The 23,350-nt window shown below is 39.3% G+C and overlaps 1 protein-coding gene across 2 annotated transcripts; it reads right to left on the reverse strand.

Moving 5' to 3' along the window:
* Nucleotides 1–320: 320 nt before the first annotated feature.
* On the reverse strand, nucleotides 321–20,135 carry LOC110676818 (integrin beta-nu). 2 transcript variants are annotated; one of them, XM_021846105.1, is made up of 7 exons: nucleotides 19,933–20,135; nucleotides 19,789–19,868; nucleotides 6,876–7,074; nucleotides 5,685–6,810; nucleotides 3,066–3,257; nucleotides 2,632–2,996; nucleotides 321–2,301 (listed from the first exon to the last, which is right to left on the reverse strand). In XM_021846105.1, exons 1-7 carry the CDS (start codon nucleotides 20,000–20,002, stop codon nucleotides 1,952–1,954), a joined length of 2,382 nt encoding a protein of 793 aa, XP_021701797.1. In that variant the 5' UTR covers nucleotides 20,003–20,135; the 3' UTR covers nucleotides 321–1,951. The 2 variants fall into 2 exon arrangements, with proteins under 2 accessions (XP_021701797.1, XP_021701799.1); XM_021846107.1 differs by lacking the exons at nucleotides 19,789–19,868; nucleotides 19,933–20,135 and adding an exon at nucleotides 14,981–15,237.
* Nucleotides 20,136–23,350: the final 3,215 nt, after the last annotated feature.

Genomic DNA, 23,350 nt, shown 5'->3' on the forward strand with positions numbered 1-23,350 from the left:
ACTCAAAAATTAGGTAAAAATATGTCTCCGTGTAGGAACAACCCCAGTGGTCGAACTAAAACCCCTATGGTGTTTTTGTCGACTAAGCGAACGTCAAACATGATCAAAAGTGTCAAGGTTCATTTATGGACCAAATTTTTAAATTAAAGTTTAAACATGATACAGCCATTATTTGAGCGGGAAAAATTGCTAAAGTAGTTACAGTAACATGCTTTTTCGTGTTATTAAATAAAAACAAGATTTCACTAAAAATTTTAGGACCCAATTGTCATAGGGTAAAAAGAGGCAAAATTTGCCATAGGGTAAGATTGGTCAGTAGCTACTTGTGGGATACGTGTTGATTTTATTGTTTCTTACGTTATTTACATTCAAACAGAAAAGGGTCAAGTAGGGTCACATTGTTTATTGAAGCCATTTGAAATGTTTCGTTTGCTGTTGAAAGATTCTCTGAAACATACATTGCTAAATCAATTTGGAAGCTAGAAATTATGATGTAAGTTCTAGGGATTTTATTGTTGAATAAAACACGTATTTCCAAGAGTATATATTACCATCACTATGACAAGTCTATGGATTTCAAAATATAGTCAACTCCCGATTTTATCTCCATATGTCGATATGCCTAAATTCAAATGATACTAGACCAGATTTTCGTGATTCTGAATGACGTCTGATTGCTTATTATTTTCCCTATTTTCTTGACAATTGACAATTCAATCTAGTATTCATTGAAAGCAAGGTGTGTGCATTTTACTCTGTAACCAGAGTAAGGTGTAATCACTTGGCGAAAGTGGCTAGGAGGCCATCTTTAACTTGCTGGCCGTTTTGTTTACAAACATTACTGCCTGGCCTGGATGATGCTGAAACTGAGACTAACCGTGCTGCCATCAGTGTGGGCGAAATCTTCAAAAAAGAAATAAAAAAGTACACAAGGAGCAGGGGCGACCAGATTAGAATTATTCTTGACAACACTGGTTCTCCAACCAATCAGGAGTCAATCTCTCGACTACCTGTCTCTGATGTTTGTAAACAAAACGGCTAGCCTTTCCTCACCTACCCTGTCTGGTTTTCTCCACAAAGTTAGCATAATGGGACACCTTAGAGAATTAAACCCGCCTTGATTGAAAGTATGTGCTTTGTCTCGATCTCTCCTATCCCTCAATATCCCTAGGGGCCATCGACCCTTCGATATCGAGAGAAAGTCGACTGTAATCATCTTTTGGTTGATTTGTTGTTCAGTAAATATGTAAGTAAAGGTCAGGTGAGTACAAGTACTAAACTTGAATTTAACAAAGGTTGGCACATTTTGGTTTTTAAAATACTGCTCATGTTTACCCTACTAAATAGTGTTGAACCAATCTAAGACAAAACGTAAAGTCATTGAAAACGTCAATCATTAGTACAATACTATTGAAGAAGCAATAGTATATATATCAATTTGAAAATTCATTATATGCGTAGGGTAAAAGCACCGGTTTTGGCCATAGTGCTAATTGTGCCATAGTGGCTTATATACTGTTCTACAGTGCGAATTATTTTGAATCAATATGTGTTTAGCAAACCATATTCACATGATTGAGCCTATTCGTCTGAATTTATTTGAAAAATAATGTAAACAACTTATTTTCCTTGAAGTTTGTACTGCTGAACACCTCATTTGGTCAGGGTACTCCTAATTCGATCACTCTCAGAAGAAATCAATGTGATTTATAAATTTAGGAACTTTATTTTGTAGCCGAAACTGGTTCGGGTGGTATTGATCATCGCAATTTTCAATGCAAAAAATGATTGAATTATTCGCAAGAAAAAAAAATGAAACATGGAGCCCTTGGTTGTACGTTTTCGGTGTAGCAGCATTGAACTCAAGCCTGCTCAACCGTAATTAAATCCAGTAGACTGTACTTTAATCCCCACTTGTTACCTAACGAAAGGCGCACATAGCTTAGCATATTCACTTTAACTCGATGTCGGCAATTTCTGCAGGCACCTGAAACTCACTGACGGGTGACTTATACAGAGGGCTCGTCATTTCATAAGACGTTTGATTCATTTGTTCCTCCTTAAATAACCGGTACATTTTCTGGTCGTCTAGATGCATTTTGAATCTGATTACTGCTAACACCACCAATCCAAGCAAAATCGTTAGTCCGGCTATGTACATGAAGGCGGCAGTTACGTTGACTCGGGTGCAGTCTAGGTCTATGATCTTCAGCACTGTAAGACGATCGTCCAGCTCGTAGGTGTACTTGAAGTCGCACGTTTGATCGTCATTCGTAATGCGGGCCGTGCAGTTTAGGGTATCTGTTGAATGATTAATTGGTGAACTGAATAAAAAACAATCAAACAATTTGCTAGGCAGTTATTATCAGGAAAAAAACTCTCATCGCGATTATTGCGTAAAACATTCGGATCATTATAAAACATAGATTATACGACGTAATCCGACCAACCATGTTGTCTCATACATGTTATTACAATAATTTGAATGTAATTAAACGCAATTTTCACGACACGACGGATATTACAACACAAAAAAAAGGATGTTAGCTATAAAAATCGACTGATGAGTACAAATTTGATGGAGATTTTTTTTCTGCTAATAACGGTCTGAGGAGCACCGTGCCGTCTTACCGTCCAGATGTTCGATGAACTCTGCTTTGTACAGTCCCAACTTCGACTTGCATTCGTCCTCTATCGAATCACAATGTTTTCCCAACTTCTTGTGAATGGCACAGCGAACACATTCCTCATAGTATGAGCATAATTCCGATTCCGATCCAGCCGTTGCTTCGCAGTAAGCTCCAAAATACGTCTCTCTGCAGCTGCATTTGCCACAGACACACTCACCTCGGCCCGAGCAGATCTGATCCTTATGCGGTGCCTTACAGGCGGCTTGATCCGTAGAACATTCACACTCCTCGCCGGACCATCCCTCATAGCACTTACAAGCACCACAGTCGCACTCGCCATGATTGCTACAGATCATATCAAAAAATCTAAAATTGACGAAGAGTTAAAACGATTATTAGCTTAAAATAGTCATTGCTCAAGAATTGTATTCTCACGGGATGCATTCCGTGCACTCACAGTGCGGTCCGTCGAAACCAGGATTGCAAATGCACTGACCGCAAAGACATTCCCCTCTATCGGAGCAAACTGGTCCGGGTTCATCGAATTCGCTCTCCATCTGGCATTGCTTCAGCAAATCATCACTGCTCTCGAAATTTCGTAAATCGCACTCACACGTTTTTCCCACCCTGGAAAAGAAAGTTTTGGAATCAGTTTATACCAAATAGCATTTTAATATATTAGTCTTATAATAGCTCTAATAATTCAAATTAGCTGGTAAATGTTTACTTGGGTACATTAACTTCTAAAAATATGAAATCCCATTATCAAGTATTGTAAAAACTCAGTTGAACATTTCAGCATCTCTTGAAAACGAATATCGGAATTCCATGTTTTTTTTTTGGTAACTCTTGCGTATTTTTGCACTTGATATGTATCACTTTAATGACAGGGAAAATGTAGCTTTCATGTCAAGTTGAAAATGGTGTCCATTTTAAATTTAACAGTCATCTTGAATTTCATTAGGAAAACTTTTATGTACCCATTTGAGCTCCACTCTTTTGAATTTTTGAGGTCATTATTAGAAAGCTGAGAAAAAAAGAAATACGTAAGCTACAAAAACTATGTTACCAATGGTATTTTCTCTATGAAATGTATGTTCTTCTAAATATAAAAAGTCTTAGAAAACTAAAACGTATTTCCAATCCTGATATACCCATCGCTTCATATGGATTCATCTATGTTTCTGCGAGGAAGATTTGCGTGTTCATTAACTCAAAACCTTAGCCTCGGTAGCTTATTGAGTTGAAGCTTAGCGATGTTTCAACCCAGGCGAATGGGCGAATAGCATGAAAATGTCCAATAGAATGAACGAGAGGCAGATAGAAAATAGTCATAAATTACTAAAATTTAGTAATTACACTCCCGTGCATAAGTTTGGGTTCACCCCCTAAAAAACATACAAAGTGTTCAGTCTATATCTCTGTGATTACACGTCTAATTGAATCTCTCTAAGCCGCATTCGAAAGGCAAAGAGTGATTTACACTGCAAGCGCAAGATCCATACTGGAATCTCAAGATCCTCACTAAAATCTAACTGAGATTGCGAAATCCTCACTAAAATCTCAGGTTTTACGTTAGAATTCCACGACCCACGTTACAATCCTAGCATCTAAACTGAAATACCAGAATTGCCACTGAAATTCCCAGAATCCACAATCGAATACCAAAATCCACACTGGAACAACAGTTCCAATACAAACAAACAGACATATCACTCTAATTGTTTTTATTGCACAGCAGAATAGCGCTCAATACAACTAGTTGGTAGTAGGCCGACGGGCCACTCGTGGCGCTTGCATCGCTTTTGTTTTAGTTTGACGTTTGCTCACTACCGCCACGTAGTTCGCGGTTGGCCAAATAAAGTAGTTTTAGCATTGGGCGTAAATGTTCACGTCACTATGTTTTAAATTGATAATTGTTCTAGCTGCTACGTCTGTTTGTTTGTGGTTTCAAGATCCACAGAAAAATACGACAAACCTAGTGGAATCCCAATATCCACAAATAGAAGACTGAGATCCACTACACTAACTAGTCTAGAATCCAAGGATCCACTATGGATTCCCAGAATCCACACTGGATTCCCAGAATCCACACTGGATTCCCAGAATCCACACTGGATTCCCAGAATCCAGATTAGATTTCCAGAATCCACAATGGATTCCCAGGATTTACACTACAATCTTAGGGTCAATCATGATATCCTACGATTCACACTAATATACCAGCATCCACACTAGAATCTCACGATCCACACTGGAATCCCAGGATTGCAAAGCGCAACCTAGTGGAAGAAATCTGAATTCAAAAACCTGTCATTAGACTGCCCTTGATGTCTTTCACAACTTTGCCAAAGATACCAACCATCCATTTTGCCTAAAAAATTAACTGTATTCATAAAAGTGACTGATCTCAAAATTGATACTGGGCGTTCGAGGCATCTAATCTCAAAAAAGAGCACTGGGCGTTAATGGGTTAAGGCTATAATTACTAAATGTATCAACATTAGATTGACATGCGAAGCATAATACGAATGTCCAATATTTAAATATATTAGTTGATGATTGCATAACAAACATTACAGTGTTTAAATATTTATCACAGAAAATTTACAAATTTTGAACATGGAAATCGACAGCAAATCTCATCGATTTCATCGTAACACACTAATTGGGTAAATCAACTTGATCACGACGATCCTGGAACAAGAACTTTAAGTAATACACAATGAATCCGTGTTGGATGACAGTTTCTCCACCTATAGATTGACGCATACGAATCTAAAGGGGAAAACTAATAGAACTTTTATGAAGAAATTATGGAATTCCTGTTGTCGGTTAACGAATCAGTCCATAAAGTAAAACAAAATAATTTAATGTATAACACACACGAAGTTAGCAAGAAAACCACAATAAATCGATGTTGACGTTTATGAACCGATCAATAATTTAAATGAGCACACAGATCTAACGTGTGGATTTTTTTCAGCTTGCGGTTTTATACTTATAGTGGGTAACGTACATACCTAGGGTGCTAATATTATTGAGCATATTTACCATCCAGGGTGGCAGCGGCACATCCCGCACGAGTATTCTCCATGGCCCTCACAAATGTCACTACTTTCGATTAGTCCTTCCTGTAGTTCACATTGGCAAGCTTCCCTGATGTAGATCTCCAGCTCTACGCTCTCATTGCTAAGCAATGTTTCTTCAATCTTAACCGTTAGATTCGATTCGGCCCTATTGGGATACTCCAGCAAACGGACCTCTACGAAGAAATCGTACTCCTTTCCGATTTCGATGTTATCACACTTACTCGTTGGTTGAGGCGTCTTATAAATCCCACCGCAGTCAGTCTTGTAGGAAATCTGAATATAAGCCGGGGCATCATCCGTAAACTCTACCCGTTTTACAAAGTCTCTATACCCCGTATCGACCAGCTGTAAGATGTTCGACGAATCATCCTGTAAAAGCCCAACACTGGCAAACTCCGACATCAACTCCCGCATCGACCAATAGTAATCTTTCAACTCATCAGTCACAGCGAAAATCACAGCGGTTTTCGATTTGGCCAGTACTCTGTAAATTTGCTCCAGCGATGGATAATCATACGTCAGGGTTCCCGTGTATTCTCCCTCTGCCGATAGATGGCACTCTTTATCGTTCCTTTCGGTTATACCGGCCAACTTTCCATCACCTGCCATGTGCATAAGCCCATTCGTAGCCAAGATCACTATTTTCCGTGTATTCTTGCCCCATCCAATTCGATCGTCACATACCAATACCTGCATCAACGCGTCCAAACCACCCTCAAGATTATCCAAATTCGCCGAAACGTTGCTAGTTTTCAACTTTTCAATAAACCGATCGATATTCTTGGTGATCTCCAATCGATGACGGAATCCATACGTCGGCTCGCATACATCCCGCTCTGTGCTGCAAGGGTTCCGAACTCGATCCTCTTCGGTTTGGATAAACGGCATTATGGGCTTATCGATGAAACTTCCGAAGCCAAGTCGGTAGTTTTCGGTCAGGTTGGCAAGTGCCTTCGCCAGCTGATCGCCCATATTGATCAAAGTGTCACGATCGTCCTTCATCGACCAGGTAAGGTCCATCAGGTAGTACAGATCCAATGGGTAGTTCTTGGCTGGTTTGTAGGTGAACTTGAACGAATGTGATTCCACTGAAATCAAGGGAAGCGTATCAAAGGTTGAACAGTTTAGGTAATCATCAATCATCACAACTTACACTTTCCCAGATGAATTTTAAGGCGCTGTGGCCTAATTTGAGTGGCTCCAAGCTTCTCACGGTCATAGTCCAGCAGGGGTCGATTTTCTTCAACTTCGAGCTTACTAAAATAGTCGTTTGTCTCGATTTGGCTCTTGCTACAGTTGGATGCCACCAGATCGTCGAAAGTCATACAGCGATGCTTGTACATGCCGTAGTTCTGGAATAAGATCAACAACTCGTTATTGATCCTCATCTTCGTATATACAGTCAGTGACAAAAGTAAGTAAACAAATGCTGTTTCCTATACAAAACACCCAAGTTTGGGGCTTTCCTTAGCTTCCTGCCCAGCAAATCCTATCCCTATCTCCTCGCGGTACTGGTCGGAGTACGAGCAACCTTAGGGAAGATCGGGTAACCAATCCCGGTGGGAACTTTGGTCGTATGCAGGGAAGGGGAGTTTGCTTCTGCAAACTTGAAGCGTCTGTGCTCCATGTTTGGCGCGGCTCATAACAGCGTCTATTCCCCATGTCAGGGACGACCGATCATCGTTCGAGTGCCAGAGAAGACTTTAAGCTAAACTGCGCACTATGGCTCTCCGAACATTAAGGGGGAATGGTCCTCCGGAAATCTAGGGGGTTGGTGTCAGGCCCTGCAAGCCAGCCGAAAAAAAAAATCATCGAGAGAATAGGAACCGGGACAATCGGCGAAAATCACAGTGACGTAAAGAGACTAGCGATTGGAAGCTCGGTACAGTCGTAGCTGATTCGGATTAGTTAGAGCAAACACGCGTCCGGTCTCTTGATAGTCTGTAACAGAACTGTCTTTTCTTTATTTCCATACAGTTGGACACAAAACAAGGTATGTTAATGAAACTATGAATATCTTCGATAAGGTTACCAAATGTCAAGATTAGTTTAAGGTGTGAATGGTCAACTACAGGTACGTGGAACTGTAAATCTCTCAACTTCATCGGGAGTACTCGCATACTCGCCGACGTGGAGTTGTGTTTGATCCTTCGACCTTGACGCTTGCTCCTGCGGGGGCCGGCGATGAGGGCAGGATCAAACATGTCGCGCGTCGGTCGAGTGAAAGTGAAAAAGTGGCGTGATCATTTAGTTGTGTTTGATCCTTCGACCTTGATGCTTGCTCCTTGGCAGTGCGTCAAGAAAGCCCGAGCAGTTGTCAGTTGTTTTCCCTCTCGGGTCGCGCGCCTATTTTTTCTGTGTGTTTTTATGTAGCCGAGCAAACGAGTGAAGCTGATAGTTGATTGTTGCTGCTCAAGGATGACGGATCAATTGGTGAGCTCGTTTCATGCTACTATATCCAATCTATAAAATATGTATGATTGCACCTTTAATCGTTACAATGGTGAGACGTAAATATAATTTTTCAACAAACTATGAAAGGTTCGTCACTGTGAGTGTCGACATAAACTCTGATTCATAAATTATTTACGTTCAATTTTGTTTTTCTCAAAGCACCTTTTTCCTTTTACTTTTATTTTTGTAATTAAAACAAAACTACACTACGAGTGTAGACTTGCGAAAGGTTCACTTTATTCAACAAACTTCGATAGGTTCGCCACTGTAAGTGTCGGCATAATTTTTCTCTACATAGATATTGTTCACACCAAATGAAAATATTATATTTACATATAAGCATAATTATAGCTCACAAATCATTATTTATCATGGTCTAATCGCTTATCAAAGTGAATCCTGTGACCCAACGATCCTCCCCATTAACAAACATCCCTCCCAGTAACCTTTGTGGAGATGCAGAGGCAAACACGGTCTCCAAATAGCAAAGGTTACACACTAACATTCCTTCCCCCAATCCCACCTGACTGCAAGGACGCCGGCGCCGTTATTGACCATGTATAAATAGAGGCACTGAATTATGCACACTGAAGAAGATTATGGCCAATCCAAGCCGATCTTCTAGTTGATTCTTTGTGCATTTTCACTGACCTCGGTCAATCACGGAATAGCAACCACACGCTATGTCTGAACCAGACGATTATAAAAATCGAATGTACATCGGATTTTTTCTCGCTAGAGATCAGTATTTGGTCTATATTTTCATAATCGGAAGGTTTTAACACTTCAGTCGTCGCGCTGTTGTATTTTGTACAACACTGCCTTAAAAACCTCGCTTTTCGTTCACAACAGCAGCGTGGTGGCTCTAACGGCGGCAAACCGCGCGACGACTGCTAGGTTAAAATATGCTATCGGTGAAATTTTTTCCATACATTTTGTATGGGCGGAAATGCGTCGAAAACTTGATTTTCATGTATTTAGTATGAAAAATAGCTAAAAAATGGAAAAAATCAAAATTTCACCGATGGAATATTCTCAAACTTTCCGATTAGGAAAATATAACTCAAATACTAAACTCTAGCGAGAAAAAATCCGATGTACATTCGATTTTTATAATCGTCTGGTTCAGACATAGCGTGAACCATTGATATGTGTAGTCAGTCTAAGCTAAGCTAAGCTAAGCTAAGTACTCGCATACTCGCCGACGTGTTGAAGGACCGCAGATACGGCATCGTAGCGTTGCAGGAAGTGTGTTGAAAGGGATCAATGGTGCGAACGTTTAGAGGTAACCATACCATCTACCAGAGCTGCGGCAACACACACGAACTGAGAACAGCTTTCATAGTGATGGGTGATATGCAGAGGCGCGTGATCGGTTGGTGGCCGATCCATGAGAGAATGTGCAAGTTGAGGATTAAAGGCCGGTTTTTCAACTTCAGCATAATAAATGTGCACAGCTCTCACACCGGAGGCACTGATGATGATAAAGACGCTTTTTACGCACAGCTCGAACGCGAGTACGACAGCTGCCCAAGCCACGACGTAAAAACCATCATAGGAGATCTAAACGCTTAGGTTGGCCAGGTCTCCGACATTATCGACGCCAGGACCTATCGTGGCGCTAACATCGACGCTGACCACTATCAGGTGATGGTTAAACTGCGCCTGAAACTCTCCGTCGTTAACAACGTACGGTACCGACGGCCGTTCCGGTACGACCTACAGCGGCTCAAGCAACCCGATGTCGTCACTGCATACGCGCAGCACCTCGGGGCTGCATAACCGCAAGAGGATGAGCTGGAGCAACGTCGGGTACATGGGACGGAGTCGACGGAACGATTGGCTCGACGAGGAATGTAGGCAGATTTATTTCCCACTCAACCCCCCACCAAAAACCTCAGTATGAACCCCCTTGTAGTGGACGTATCTTTTTCTGCATAATAAATATATTTTAAAGAATGATTTCCCAGTGGAATAGTATTCCTATGAAGGGATCCCTTTAACGACAAAACCTAATTAGTTTATAAATAAATGAAACAGATATACTACAATAATTTAACTGGACGAAAACAAAATGAACAATAAAAAGATTCTGGAGGAGAAGAATGCAGCGCGGGCGTTCATGCTACAGCAAGGCACAGGGCAGATCGCGGAACGTTATATACGGAAACGGCAATAGCACACCCGCCTTTTTCGGGAGAAAAAACGCCGCCTGGAAGAGACGGAGTCCGAGGAGATGGAACAGCTGTACCGGTCTCAAGAACACGCAAGTTCTATCAGAAGCTCAACGCATCCCGCAACGGCTTCGTGTCGCGAGCCGAGATGTGCAGGGATATGGATGGGATGTATCTTGACGGACGAGCATGAGGTGATCTAAAGGTGGAGGCAGCACTTCGATGAACACCTGAATGGCGCTGAGAGCACAGGCAATGAACGTCGAGACAACGGAGAAAATCGACAACGACGATCGACAACGGACCAGATCTTTACTGTACGGCAAATCCCCCAAAAATGTCGTGAATACAAGGTTCCATCGCATCACCTTTTCATCGATTTCAAGGCGGCATACGATAGTATCGACCGAAGGTTTCAGGGGAACACTCCAGTTCGTTTGGATCCCGCCGAGTACTACGACAAAGTGATGGACTCTCGTGACTGTTGTTCAATATTGCGCTAGAAGGTGTTATACGTAGAGCCGGGGTACGATTTTTACGAGATCCAGTCAATTTGTTTGCTTCACGGATGATATGAACATTGTCAGCCGTGTGATATCCTGTCTATTACAGGAACTAAACTGCGGGTTTTTGCACTACAAGCACCATTTCAGTGACCGACTATCTCACGCACTCGTCCGACTTCCTCTCTCTCCACCCATAGCCTGCTGCATACGCATACACTCTAATATTAAGATACCACATCCTCCCTTTGCCACAAATGTTTGAAATTCAATTAATTGGCATTGAAATATTATATCGAAACATTTACAATACGAGTTGAACCAAGCGTTAATTATTTATCGCTCATGAAAGATAATTGTAACATACTTTTCTTAGCAACTTTCTATCCTGTCTTTCTTCCAGCTATTATAAATGTGTCATAATTGTCAATAACACATCTTATTTTTAAGTGCGTAACTTAGTCCAACTATTCCTCCCCGTTCCAAAATAAAATATTTATAAATTTAAATTTATAAATAAATACAGTGATTTTAAATTACCTACAGCATTGTTGGCAAGCGAATAAGAATATTACTAATTCTAAAACCTAGACAATAAATTCAATGTTCATACAGTACTTAAATTAAAATTACTTTTCTATATTGCCGAATTTAATGCGCCTTTGTCATAGAGTACGCTAGGGAAAAACGTGTGTTTAGTCCAGAAATCCAAGAAATAGCTCAGCAAATTAACTTTGTATCACTTTATAATACTTTATAAATACCAAGCGATCAACTAGCATTCAACAGCACTAAGAAGGGGACCCTACCACTGCATTGTTGTGCATCGATAATTGATTCCCAAACGACTTTTCCTGATGGGACATTAATATAAGGCGAGATTGATTGTGTGTTCTTAACGACTTAACAGCAAATTCAATCATAACATATAATCCGGCAGTTTATAACCTTGAAAATTTAGCCAATTTTAGGTTTATGGGTTCAACTACGGTTTTACGTTGAAACCACTCAACGTTGAATAGTTTTTGTTTCTGAACTGCGTGGAGGTTTAGTTTTGAGAAAGCTGTACGCTACTCGAAAGTCTAGTAACTTCAACTTGCGGTTAAGTAAAACAAACTGTATAGTTTTGCGAACAATAGACCATTTCCGTCAGACCTTACCCCCTATTTTTATATTTTTCTTCGAAAGACGATTATTTTTAATGATTATTGACGCTTTCAGATCTAATTTATATGCACTCCTGATTTTATTGTAAATTTTTGAAAATTCGAGAATTTACCAATTTTGAGTAGTGCGGCACAGTTGTTTCAACCCTGTGGGTAAACAAAGTGGAGATTTTCCCACAACTTTCAAAACCCCTGCGCTGAGTGTTTGTAGATATGACGAAATGTCAATGTCAAATCAAGCACACGAGACGACACGACAAAATGGAGAAATCTGAGAGAAATCTGAGGTCCGATGGGCAAGCTTCGTTGTAAATGAAGCCCATCCTTTACTATTGTACTTATAATAAAAACTTTTACCGGAAGACGACTGCTAATAGACCGTTTTAAGCTTAGCAAGTGATGGAATTCTCCTTGGAAGCATTTCTGCAACGCTGCGGAACGTTTTCTACAAGAGGGGCATATTGGCCGGTTTGTTTTGAAACGTCAAGAATTGGACCGTTTGCAGATAACGTCTTGTACTCGCTTTAGAAGCTACCTGGCAAGAGAAACCTGCATGCAAAGCATGATTAACTAAGTAAATAACACTTTGACACCAAAAACTGTATAAGTAATGGATTTGCCACTGCGATAGAGCAGTTTTTCCTTAGGGGGGGCTATACCTGTTTACCCTACCGTTTGATATCTGCTGCTTATGTCGTCAAGCTGTTCCGGAACCATATGACCAATGGATTATACATACTTCCCCATTTTACCACTCTCGTAGGTCTCCCCGAAAAATCTGCAAACGGTCCAATTCTTGACGTTTCAAAACAAACCGGCCAATATGCCCCTCTTGTAGAAAACGTTCCGCAGCGTTGCAGAAATGCTTCCAAGGAGAATTCCATCACTTGCTAAGCTTAAAACGGTCTATTAGCAGTCGTCTTCCGGTAAAAGTTTTTATTATAAGTACAATAGTAAAGGATGGGCTTCATTTACAACGAAGCTTGCCCATCGGACCTCAGATTTCTCTCAGATTTCTCCATTTTGTCGTGTCGTCTCGTGTGCTTGATTTGACATTGATATTTCGTCATATCTACAAACACTCAGCGCAGGGGTTTTGAAAGTTGTGGGAAAATCTCCACTTTGTTTACCCACAGGGTTGAAACAACTGTGCCGCACTACTCAAAATTGGTAAATTCTCGAATTTTCAAAAATTTACAATAAAATCAGGAGTGCATATAAATTAGATCTGAAAGCGTCAATAATCATTAAAAATAATCGTCTTTCGAAGAAAAATATAAAAATAGGGGGTAAGGTCTGACGGAAATGGTCTATTAAAAACAATCAAATTCATCATCAATCCGAACAATTCAAATGCCACTCGTAACATCAATGCTGGGAGAATTGAATTCAATTTTCGATTATTTTATTTCTTCGTGTATCAGTCACTAAATGCAGCTGCAACTTGAAATCATACCATTATTCTTTCGTTTAGGAAAGTTACTGTGCTCCTGTTCCATTATGCCCGGTTTCCATACAGACTGGCGGCCAAAAATATTTTTTTTCCAACTCATGTCGTATTTATGAGAATGTGATACAATTTTTTTTTAAGATAGCTTTTTGAATAAGCTTTCGGACAGTGTATAAAGATCGGTATAAAATATTACGATTATGTAGTATATTGTATTCAATGTGTACCTTGTGTTTGCACTGGATTCTTCATTTTTCTTAAAAACTCTAACTTTGACCTACTGTATCAATTAAAATATAAAAGATCGTGCCCTGATATTCCACGAATAACTTTATAGAAGTGTTTACTATGGAATTATGTACAAGAAAAACCTATCAGAACAAGTCATTTTTTTCGATTATTGGCCACCTGATCGCCCATAGTGTGTTCTTGAGTCCGACTGCACACACAGCAATCAACACAACCTCTACCCGGCACTCACCGAAAGACATTGATTAGTGTTCACCCACTGACCGGCACTGCTTTTAACAATCAAATACATTCCATCCACGCTACTTTTTTTTTATTAATTCAGGTGATCCAAATATACTGTATATATATCGTTGACTTTAAAACTGTATTCAACTCGCCTATAAATTACCTCATCCAAAAATATACCAAACGTTTTCAATATAATTCACGATTAATATTTTGTACAATATTCAAACATTCGCCCTTTCTTGATTCCACGCAGTTCGCTACAACTTTGTGTCGAAATTGCTTAGCGTGTGAAGCTAATGTGCACATACACAAAGGCAAATGAAATGAACACTGTTATGTTTGCGCTTAGTCTTTCTTTTTGAACTTGAACAGTGTGGTCAGATGAAATAGTAGAAAAAAGAGCCAACATATATAGATATATATATATATATATATATATATATATATATATATATATATATATATATATATATATATATATATATATATATATATATATCTATATATAAATATATATATATATATATATATATCATTTTCAATTCTCATAATGTAAAATTTTATCACTTAAGGGATATAAAATCTCGATAGGTAATAACTTATGTCTAGACGTGTTTACTTTCATAGATGTCTCCCGCTTTCTGGTCTTGGCTATACTTGACTCAGTACGTAAGTTGGCCATGGGCTTAACCCGACTCAACTACAGTCAATTCCACATTTACCTATGTTGGCCATGGGCTTTACCCGACTCAACCACAGTCGACTCCGCTTATACCTACGTTGGCCATGGGCTATACCCGACTCAACTGTCTAAAACGCTTGGTAATGAGCTGAAACTCTACGCAAGCTTTCCACTTCAATATTTCATTGTATTGGCCATGAGCTAAACTCGACTCAACACGTCCATTTACATTGGCCTTGGGCATCACCTGGCTCAATATTTGATACTTGGTAATGAGCTTAAACTCTACGCAAGTTATCAAGTTTCTGCTAATCAACATTTCTGGCAACCATGTCGCATGAACTCTTACCGTTTTTATGTGAATATGACAGCTTTGAAAACACTCATTTCACTCGCCACCACGAAAAAAAAAACAAACAAACTTACAAATTTTTTTCGATTTCTAAAACCACTTTTCTCGCAGATTCTTTTCCGCATACTTTAACCATATTCATGGCAGGATCGCCAATGTGATATCCTGTCTATTACAGGAACTAAACTGCGGGTTTTTGCACTACAAGCACCATTTCAGTGACCGACTATCTCACGCACTCGTCCGACCTCCTCTCTCTCCACCCATAGCCTGCTGCATACGCATACACTCTAATATTAAGATACCACAAGCCGAACATTTGAAAAGGTGGCAGACCTGCAGTGTTGACCAGACTCATTTCCCCGAAATTCGAATTGTGAAGCCATAAACTGTTATAACTGTGCGTTGTATTCCTGAGATGGAGGGGGAGGTGGTTGGGCTTGAGTGTTGCACATGGGATCCGACAGTTTCGATCTCGGTGGGCCGCAATTCAAGTTTCGGTGAAATGATTCACACTCACTCACTCACTCATTTCATTTCACCGAAACTTGAATTGTGGCTCTCTGGGATCAAAATTGATCGATTTTGTGTGCAGTACTCAAGCTTAACCATCTGCTTTTCTATCTTAGGAGGATAGAGCATGGTTGTAGTAGTTCGTGGCTTCGTAGTTCGGAAAATGTTATTTTCGGGGAAATGAGTCTGAACAACACTGCAGACCTGTACACCCGCCTGAAACGCGAGGCAGCAAAATTTGGACTGGTGGTGAATGCGACCAAGACAAAGTACATGCTAGCTGGTGGGGCCGAGCGCGACAGGGGTCGCCTAGGTAGCAGTGTTACGATAGACAGGGACACGTTCGAGGTGGCCGACGAGTTCGTCTACCTTGGATCCTTGCTGACGGCTGACAATAACGTTAGCCGTGAAATACGAAGGCGCATCATCAGTGGAAGTCGGGCCTTTTATGGCCTCTACAAGAAGCTGTGATCAAAAAGATTAGCACCCGCATCAAATGTACCATGCACACAACGATCATAAGGCCGGTAGTCCTCTACGGACATGAAACGTGGACGATGCTCGAGGAAGGCTTGCAAGCACTTGGAGTCTTTGAACGTCGGGTGCTTAGGACGATCTTTGGCGGTGTGCAGGAAAACGGTGTGTGGCGGCGAAAGATGAACCACGAGCTCGCCCAACTCTACGGCGAACCCAGTATCCAGGAGGTGGCCAAGGCTGGAAGGAAACGATGGGCAGTGCATGTCGCAAAAATGCCGGACAGCAACCCTGCAAAGATGGTGTTCGCTTCGGATCCGATTGGTACAAGAAGGCGTGGAGCGCAGCGAGCTAGGTGGCGGATCAAGTGCGCATTGATTTGGCGAGCGTGGGGCAGAACCGAGGATGGTGTGATGCGGCTACGAACCGAGTACTGTGGCGTGAAATTGTTAATATAGTGTTATTTGTTTAGATGTTGAATAATAAAATATTTGCTTCATCAAATAATCCTTCTCTGCGTAGTTTCCGCTTACTATGATCTGATGTAATAATAGATCTATATTAATAAAAATGAAGTGGAGTTTGTATGTCACGAAATGACTTACGAACCGGCTTCCAGATTTTGAAAATTCTTTCACTAAAGTGTTCGTGACGTGTTCCGACGTGTTTGTGTGCACAGAAAGTAGTAGATATTCAACCACGGTGGACAAAATTAAGAAGGTGATATATTCCGAAAACTGACAGCTACTTGACGACGTCATTCCTATCCACCTCGAACAAATTTGCCAAATAAAAAATTCTAGTGGTCCAGAAGATATATGGTACGATAGGAGTGACGTCACATGTTTACAATCATACTTGATATTTACATCAGTAAAGAGCCTGCCTTGTTATTTTGTATGCCGTGATATTCAACGGGAAAGTCGAAAAAACGGGACATAACGAAACTGTCAGTTTGTATGGAAATCTGAAAAACAACAGCCTACTACAAGGCAATACAACGTTTGCCGGTCCAACTAGTTTATTTATATAACTACTAATGACTTTTCCTACAGTTATATTAGTTGTTCTAGCAAAATTATCCCTTTTTTATTTCTTTAGCAAATCAATCATGTTAATTAATTCATTACGTGTGGTAAAAACGGATACGTTATGGGTGAAATAATGAAAAAAAATCACGTGCTCAGCTGTTTGCTAGATGAGCACTTTACCAACAAAGCTACCGAGCCACTTGGTGACCCAATAACTCAGTAGGTTACAAGTTTCGAATTCAAATCCCCACAGATTTTTTTCATAATCTCACCCATAATTTATCCATCGAGTTAGAGAACCATAGTAAAAGATGATTTTCATGACTACCTCGATGGCCTCTTGGATCGCAGTTGCACTGGTTATGTATTCTGTTACTCGATACCTCTCTAACTCGATGGTCCCTTCAATATCAAGTTATGGAGAGCTGACTGTATATCCTAAAGCGTTGATTTTTATGATTACTTTATGTTTGACACTTTCAATTGTGCACATTTTCGCTGAAGTCACCAAAAATCTATATCGATAATTTGTCGAGTAATGGACGTTTTTCATTCGAAAACATATTATTATCAAAATTCAACTAAGGTATTAAAACAAAAAAACGTCCTCACAGTTTTTTCACCATGAACAAAAAGGAAGATAATCTTTCTAATTAAGTTAAAAGGCCGTTTGCGCCTTTTCAGAGGTATCGACATTTGGAAACAATTATTTTTTCGAATGAAATCTCTCATAACTCTGCAACCATAAGAGGTAGAACAGTAGATACAACAGTTGCAGGGGACCGACACGGCTGTCATCCTGCATACATTTCGGCCTTTCCTCACATCGTTTTGGTACTTCGCGGTTTGGTACCCACTTACTGGTCGGTTTGCCCTAACCTTGCTCCTGATTTTCGAGTATACGGCTCATACGCTGCTAGTGCTAGATTCGGCAATTAAACGTAACGCATTGAATCGTCGTATTTCATTAGTTCATCATCGACGCTTTTCATTAGTTCATCATTTTGTTTAATGTTTTACGCATCAGCGAGGTATCATTGATGTCTCCTACCAATAAAAACATATGTTTTGTCCCTCCCAAAATAATCAAAACAAGAACACTGGATGTCATGTTGAATTGATGTTGGGTTGGTAAATATTGGCTCATGCCACCCCCGCATGCGCAATCAAAGGTTCTAAAAGTGCTAGGAACAAAGATTTTGTGAGAAATTAATCCATAAAAAGTTATAAAGAAAAAAACTGATATTTGAGGACCACCCCAACTTGTTTGTTTAACAAAAATCATAACTCCCAAACCAAAAGAGTTAGAAATTTAGGGTTTTCAGCAAAGTTGTTCCAAATTGGTTGGTCCAAAACATCGTAGAACATTGAATTGAAAATTGTCTTTAAAATATGAAGAAACTTTCCCGAAGACACCATATATCTAAAACTGACGGTTTAGGCGCAAATATTTTTGACTTCCTAGATATGGCTTTAGGACCAATGTGTGAGCGCAGACGTACATACCACAAGGCTTACTATATTTGATGATATGCTCCTAGTTTTGAGAAAAGATGCCTAGCTAAAACGTACAAGCCATAATCGATAGGCACAGTAGCTTGGAAATGAGATCGAAGAGGAATCTCCGACTATGGGAGCTGAGTGAGTGTAGAAGTCTGGATGAGGTCACCGATGCAGCAATGGTCCTGGCCTGGGAGGAAGAAACCAATACAAAATTTCTCTACGTCACAGTGAGCCGAGATTTTGCTGTCACGAACTGTTACTGTGAGCCCGGACCTCAAACAATGGACAAACACTATAAAAGCGCCTAATTAGCCAAAGCATCTTTTTGCATATCATCAAAAGTAGCAAAAATCGAATTAGAATCAATTCATGCACATTCAAAAGTAACGTCACGAGAGCACCGTTTATTCTAATTAAATATAACGTATTGGAATGAGGCTCTCATTTTGTATCAAATTTCGTGTGTAGTATCTGTGCCTCCCTCCCAGGTCCTGGCTACCCTTGAACAACAGTGTGACACCGACGAGGTTGGTAAGTCTACTCACCTCAGAAATGATCCAGAGGGAACCGAGGTGACGGAGATAAGGCTTCCTAGTAGAATTACGAAAGATCGTGGACGAAAACAGTTTTCCCGGGAAGTTAACACCATTGAGTATTGCATGATAGGTACAACTTTCCTGAGATCCGATCAGTTTGTTGGCTTCGCGGAAGACATGGACGACATGAGTATTTTTTGAAACGGTGGCCGATTTGTTCAAAGACCTATATCTCAAAGCAACAAAAGTCAGACGATGATCAAGTTTTGGCCGCCAACAAAACAATCAAAAGCTGTGGAAGTCATAACCCATTACATTATACAAGAATGGGGTGAAATCGACAAACAAAGTTCATTATTTTCCATAGCATCTTTGGCGATATGAAACTGGATGCTTGAATGTTTCCACTGTTGAAATACAACTCGTTCAGAATGCAAAATTTTAATTCGATTCTGAGCTGTATAGGATTGGTCCCTTTATCGAAGTCTCTATGTGTTCAACTATTACCCCGTTTATTGACCAACAAACCAGCCGGCGTTTATTCAAGTCGGCACTCACCACGGCAACTCTGTTATTGACATTCTTATCACTGTCCCGGCTTATCGGCTGCTTTCTTCAACGCGTAAACCATTCAAAATATATAGAACCTCAACTTTTAGGAATGTTGCATGATGCGTCACTTCCTTATGTCATCACCATTGTTGGCTTAGACCACCAATCTGTATTATAACTGTTATTTTTTACTAACCTCATCCGTGCACCACGCGCAGTCATAATCAGCATCCAAACATTCGACGCAAGTTTTCCGAAATATACACTTGGATAAACCTGCAAATTGTTGAAATTGTATTGTGGGATTCCTAATATCACTTTCGGAAGTCATCCAACTCACTTTGGCCATATACACTTCGGAAGAGTGTCACATTGAGCACTAGTAACAGAGGAATAATTTTCCATAGCATTTTGATTAACGAAATGTGTCGAACTTTAACAAAATGAGATTAGTAGCATTTCTAACTGTTTTGAACTGAATCAATCGCGGTCACCGTTGAAATTGAACTTAGTGAATGGAGTTGACTAAACCGATTGATATCCGAGCTTGGCCGATGGAGCCTTCTTACGGTGTATAGGTGAACGGAAGATAAGATAACGATATGGGAGACTGGGGTTACTTGATCGCTGCAATTACTCAAGGAAAGCAATTTTTACGAAATTTCTGCATTGGCTCTCTAATATACATGTTTTGCGTGATCATTAATTAGAATATGGGATAGTTATAAAATTCTGTCAAGGTATTCGAAATTTCATTTGTTCAATGATATGTCTTATGAAGCTTTAAAAAGAGTTTTGTACTACAGTCGACTCTCCACATCTCGATGTTCTACATCTCGATATCTCTCCCTATGTCGATGATTACTTCGGTCCTTTCATTCTGCATACATTTTCCCTCTTCATATCTTGATATCCTCCTTATCTCGAAATCTCTCTATATCAATGTGATTTTCATTCCCGATTTTCTCTCCGTCTATCGATATGCCCATTGCCAAAGGTTACTAGACTAGATTTTAAGGATTCAATGCAATTTTCAAAGACGAAATGATGTCTGATTGTTTTTAATTTTCCTGGTAACGGAGTGATTTTCAATCTAGTATTCATTAAACATGTTTTCTATATCTCGATCTCTCCCTATGTCGATGGTTCTTTCGATATTGAGATGTGGAGAGGCGACTGTATGTGATACATTAAATTTTATTTTGATTCGATTTTGGTATTCGAATGCAATTGGGATCAATGGGATTGTTCAAAATGATGAGCAAGTGTAGATTACGATATATATATAGTGAACATTGCACCGAAAATTAGTTAAGAGACGAAAACCCACCCAGGGTGAATTGTAACACGCAGTGCTACATATGGTAAACTATCAAAATTTAACGAATACACTATTTTTTCTACCATGTGATAATCGTTAACAAAAACAAATAGTTTAGACTGTTTGATCTGTTTGATAAGTCTATTTGATAAAATAATTGCTAGAGTAAGTAAAGTGGGGCAAAAGTTCGAGTGGGGCAAGAGTTTCTTTTCAAGATTTCTAGCTCAATTCAAAACTAAACTTATCAATATCATGGTGGCTCGCATGCTATTCAAGTAAGAGACTTTCACTACAAATATCATAAAAATCGATTGAGATTTGGAAAAGTTATGGCTATTTGTTGTTTTTCGACGTCAAAATTGTAATTTTTGGTCAAACTTTCGTTGCATGGGACCAATTGAAGATAAAATCTTTTGCAATATTTTATGTAAGGGCGTTTCTAGGCCTATCATGAGGATGCTTGGAGGTGTATTAGTTTTTGCATAAATGCTTGAAAACAATTTTAAGCCCATAGTGGGGCAAAAGTTCGACCCATGTATAAACGCACGGAAAAATTTGCAAATTACCTAAAATCCACATATTATCTTTAAATTTAGCAAAATTTGTCTGATCGTGCGAAAAATGTCACCAAAATTTTACATTTCCACTTAGTTTTGCGAAAAACTGCTATTTTTAAGTATATTACAATTAACCCTGTTTTAGGCAATTTTTTGATGAAAATTTAGTGTGTATTTTTCGGCAAACTTAAGTTTACGGCTGATGTAAAGTGTGCCTATCATAAAAGTATCAATGTTTTGTATTTTAGCCAGCGAACTTTTGCCCCACACTAGATTCGAAATCTTGCCCCACCGGTGGGGCAAAAGTTCGTTTAAGACAATCAATTTTGAAATTGTTGTAACTAAAAATGGGTAAATATTTTGACACAAGTTTGTTCAGCAAAATTATAGCCAATATATTGAAGGTTCATTGTATGGAATTTGTTTTGTTCAAACTGCTATTGTTTTCCTGGAAACTTTGATTATACCACTAAGGTCGAACTTTTGCTCCACCTTACTCTACCTTTAATATTTTCATTAAATTACAATATTCAATTCTACTTTCTCTGAGAACACAAGATTTTTTCTTAGGTCCCGCTTCACTTAACTGATATTTTTTCCAAACTTATATACACAGTTCGAACGAAACGTGTAAATTTCTGAGACATATAATGCACATAATTGGAGCGTGTAATATCATGAATATTTACATAATGTAAACTTTGAATATATGTCATGTAACCCAGTAGGATCCTGAGTGATTACATGACATATAACACATTTTTACATGATTTCAGACTTAAATTGACATGATGTCATGTTTACATGGCATAAATTAAGTTTACATGACATGTAGCTTTAATTATTTTTAACAGTGTAGAAACACCACATCTCATATATCTACGTTGTATTGTTAAAACAATCTTGTAACAATCTCATAAGTTGTTATCTTTATTGACTATATGTGTTTAGTTCTTTTTAAGTCCACAATACCTTATTTTTGCATCACTAAATAAAATTTTCGTCAAAATCCAAGAATGTTTGGATTTTTTGTAGACTTTTTACATATAAATGCAATTACTCAAAAGTAACCCAAAAAACCAAGGATAGTTAATTGTTTCCGAATGCCAAACATGGATGGAGTCAAAGTTTTTGGAATTAATAAATACTCATAACCATCCAAATGCATTGAGAAAAAGTTACACATTACGTATTAGGGGCAAAAATTACACATGACTTTGAAAAGCTCTCGAAAATCCGTTTTTGGAGCGATTAACGTGCTTATAGCTTTATATGGAAGATATGAAACCGTTGAATGGAACCGTGGATGTTTTTGTTAGCATGGCCACCACTCTGGACACAAGGGCACAAAAATATATAATAGATTTTTCAAGTAAAATATTCACTGGGATTCCTCCAGGAATTTCTCCAAGGATTCTTCCAGGAATCATTCTAGATACTCCTCCAGGAATTCTATAAGCGATTTATCCTGATATTCTTTCAGAGATTCCTCCAGAGTCTCCTTTAAGGATTTGACCAGGAAAAACTCTATAGGGATTCATGCAGAGATGTCTCCAAGTCTTTTACTAGGGGTTACAATAAAACAATTTCTTTAAGGATTACTCCAGATATTTCATCAGAAATTCCTCCATGGGTTCCTCCAAGGACACATGCAGGAATATCCCCAGTTAGTCCTCTTTAGAACTCCTTGGATTCCTCCAGGAATTCATCCAGAGATTCTACAAGAAATTACTTCACTAGTTTTAGAGAGATTCCTGCAGGATTTTATTTCAGGAATATCTCCTGGAGAATTGCTACGTGAATTGCTCCAATGGATTTTGCAGGTAATCTTCCAGGGATTTCCTTAGAAATTTCTTCAGAGATTCGATCTGCCCTTTTAA

Source organism: Aedes aegypti, chromosome 2, assembly GCF_002204515.2.
Source record: "Aedes aegypti strain LVP_AGWG chromosome 2, AaegL5.0 Primary Assembly, whole genome shotgun sequence".
Lineage (NCBI taxonomy): Eukaryota > Metazoa > Arthropoda > Insecta > Diptera > Culicidae > Aedes > Aedes aegypti.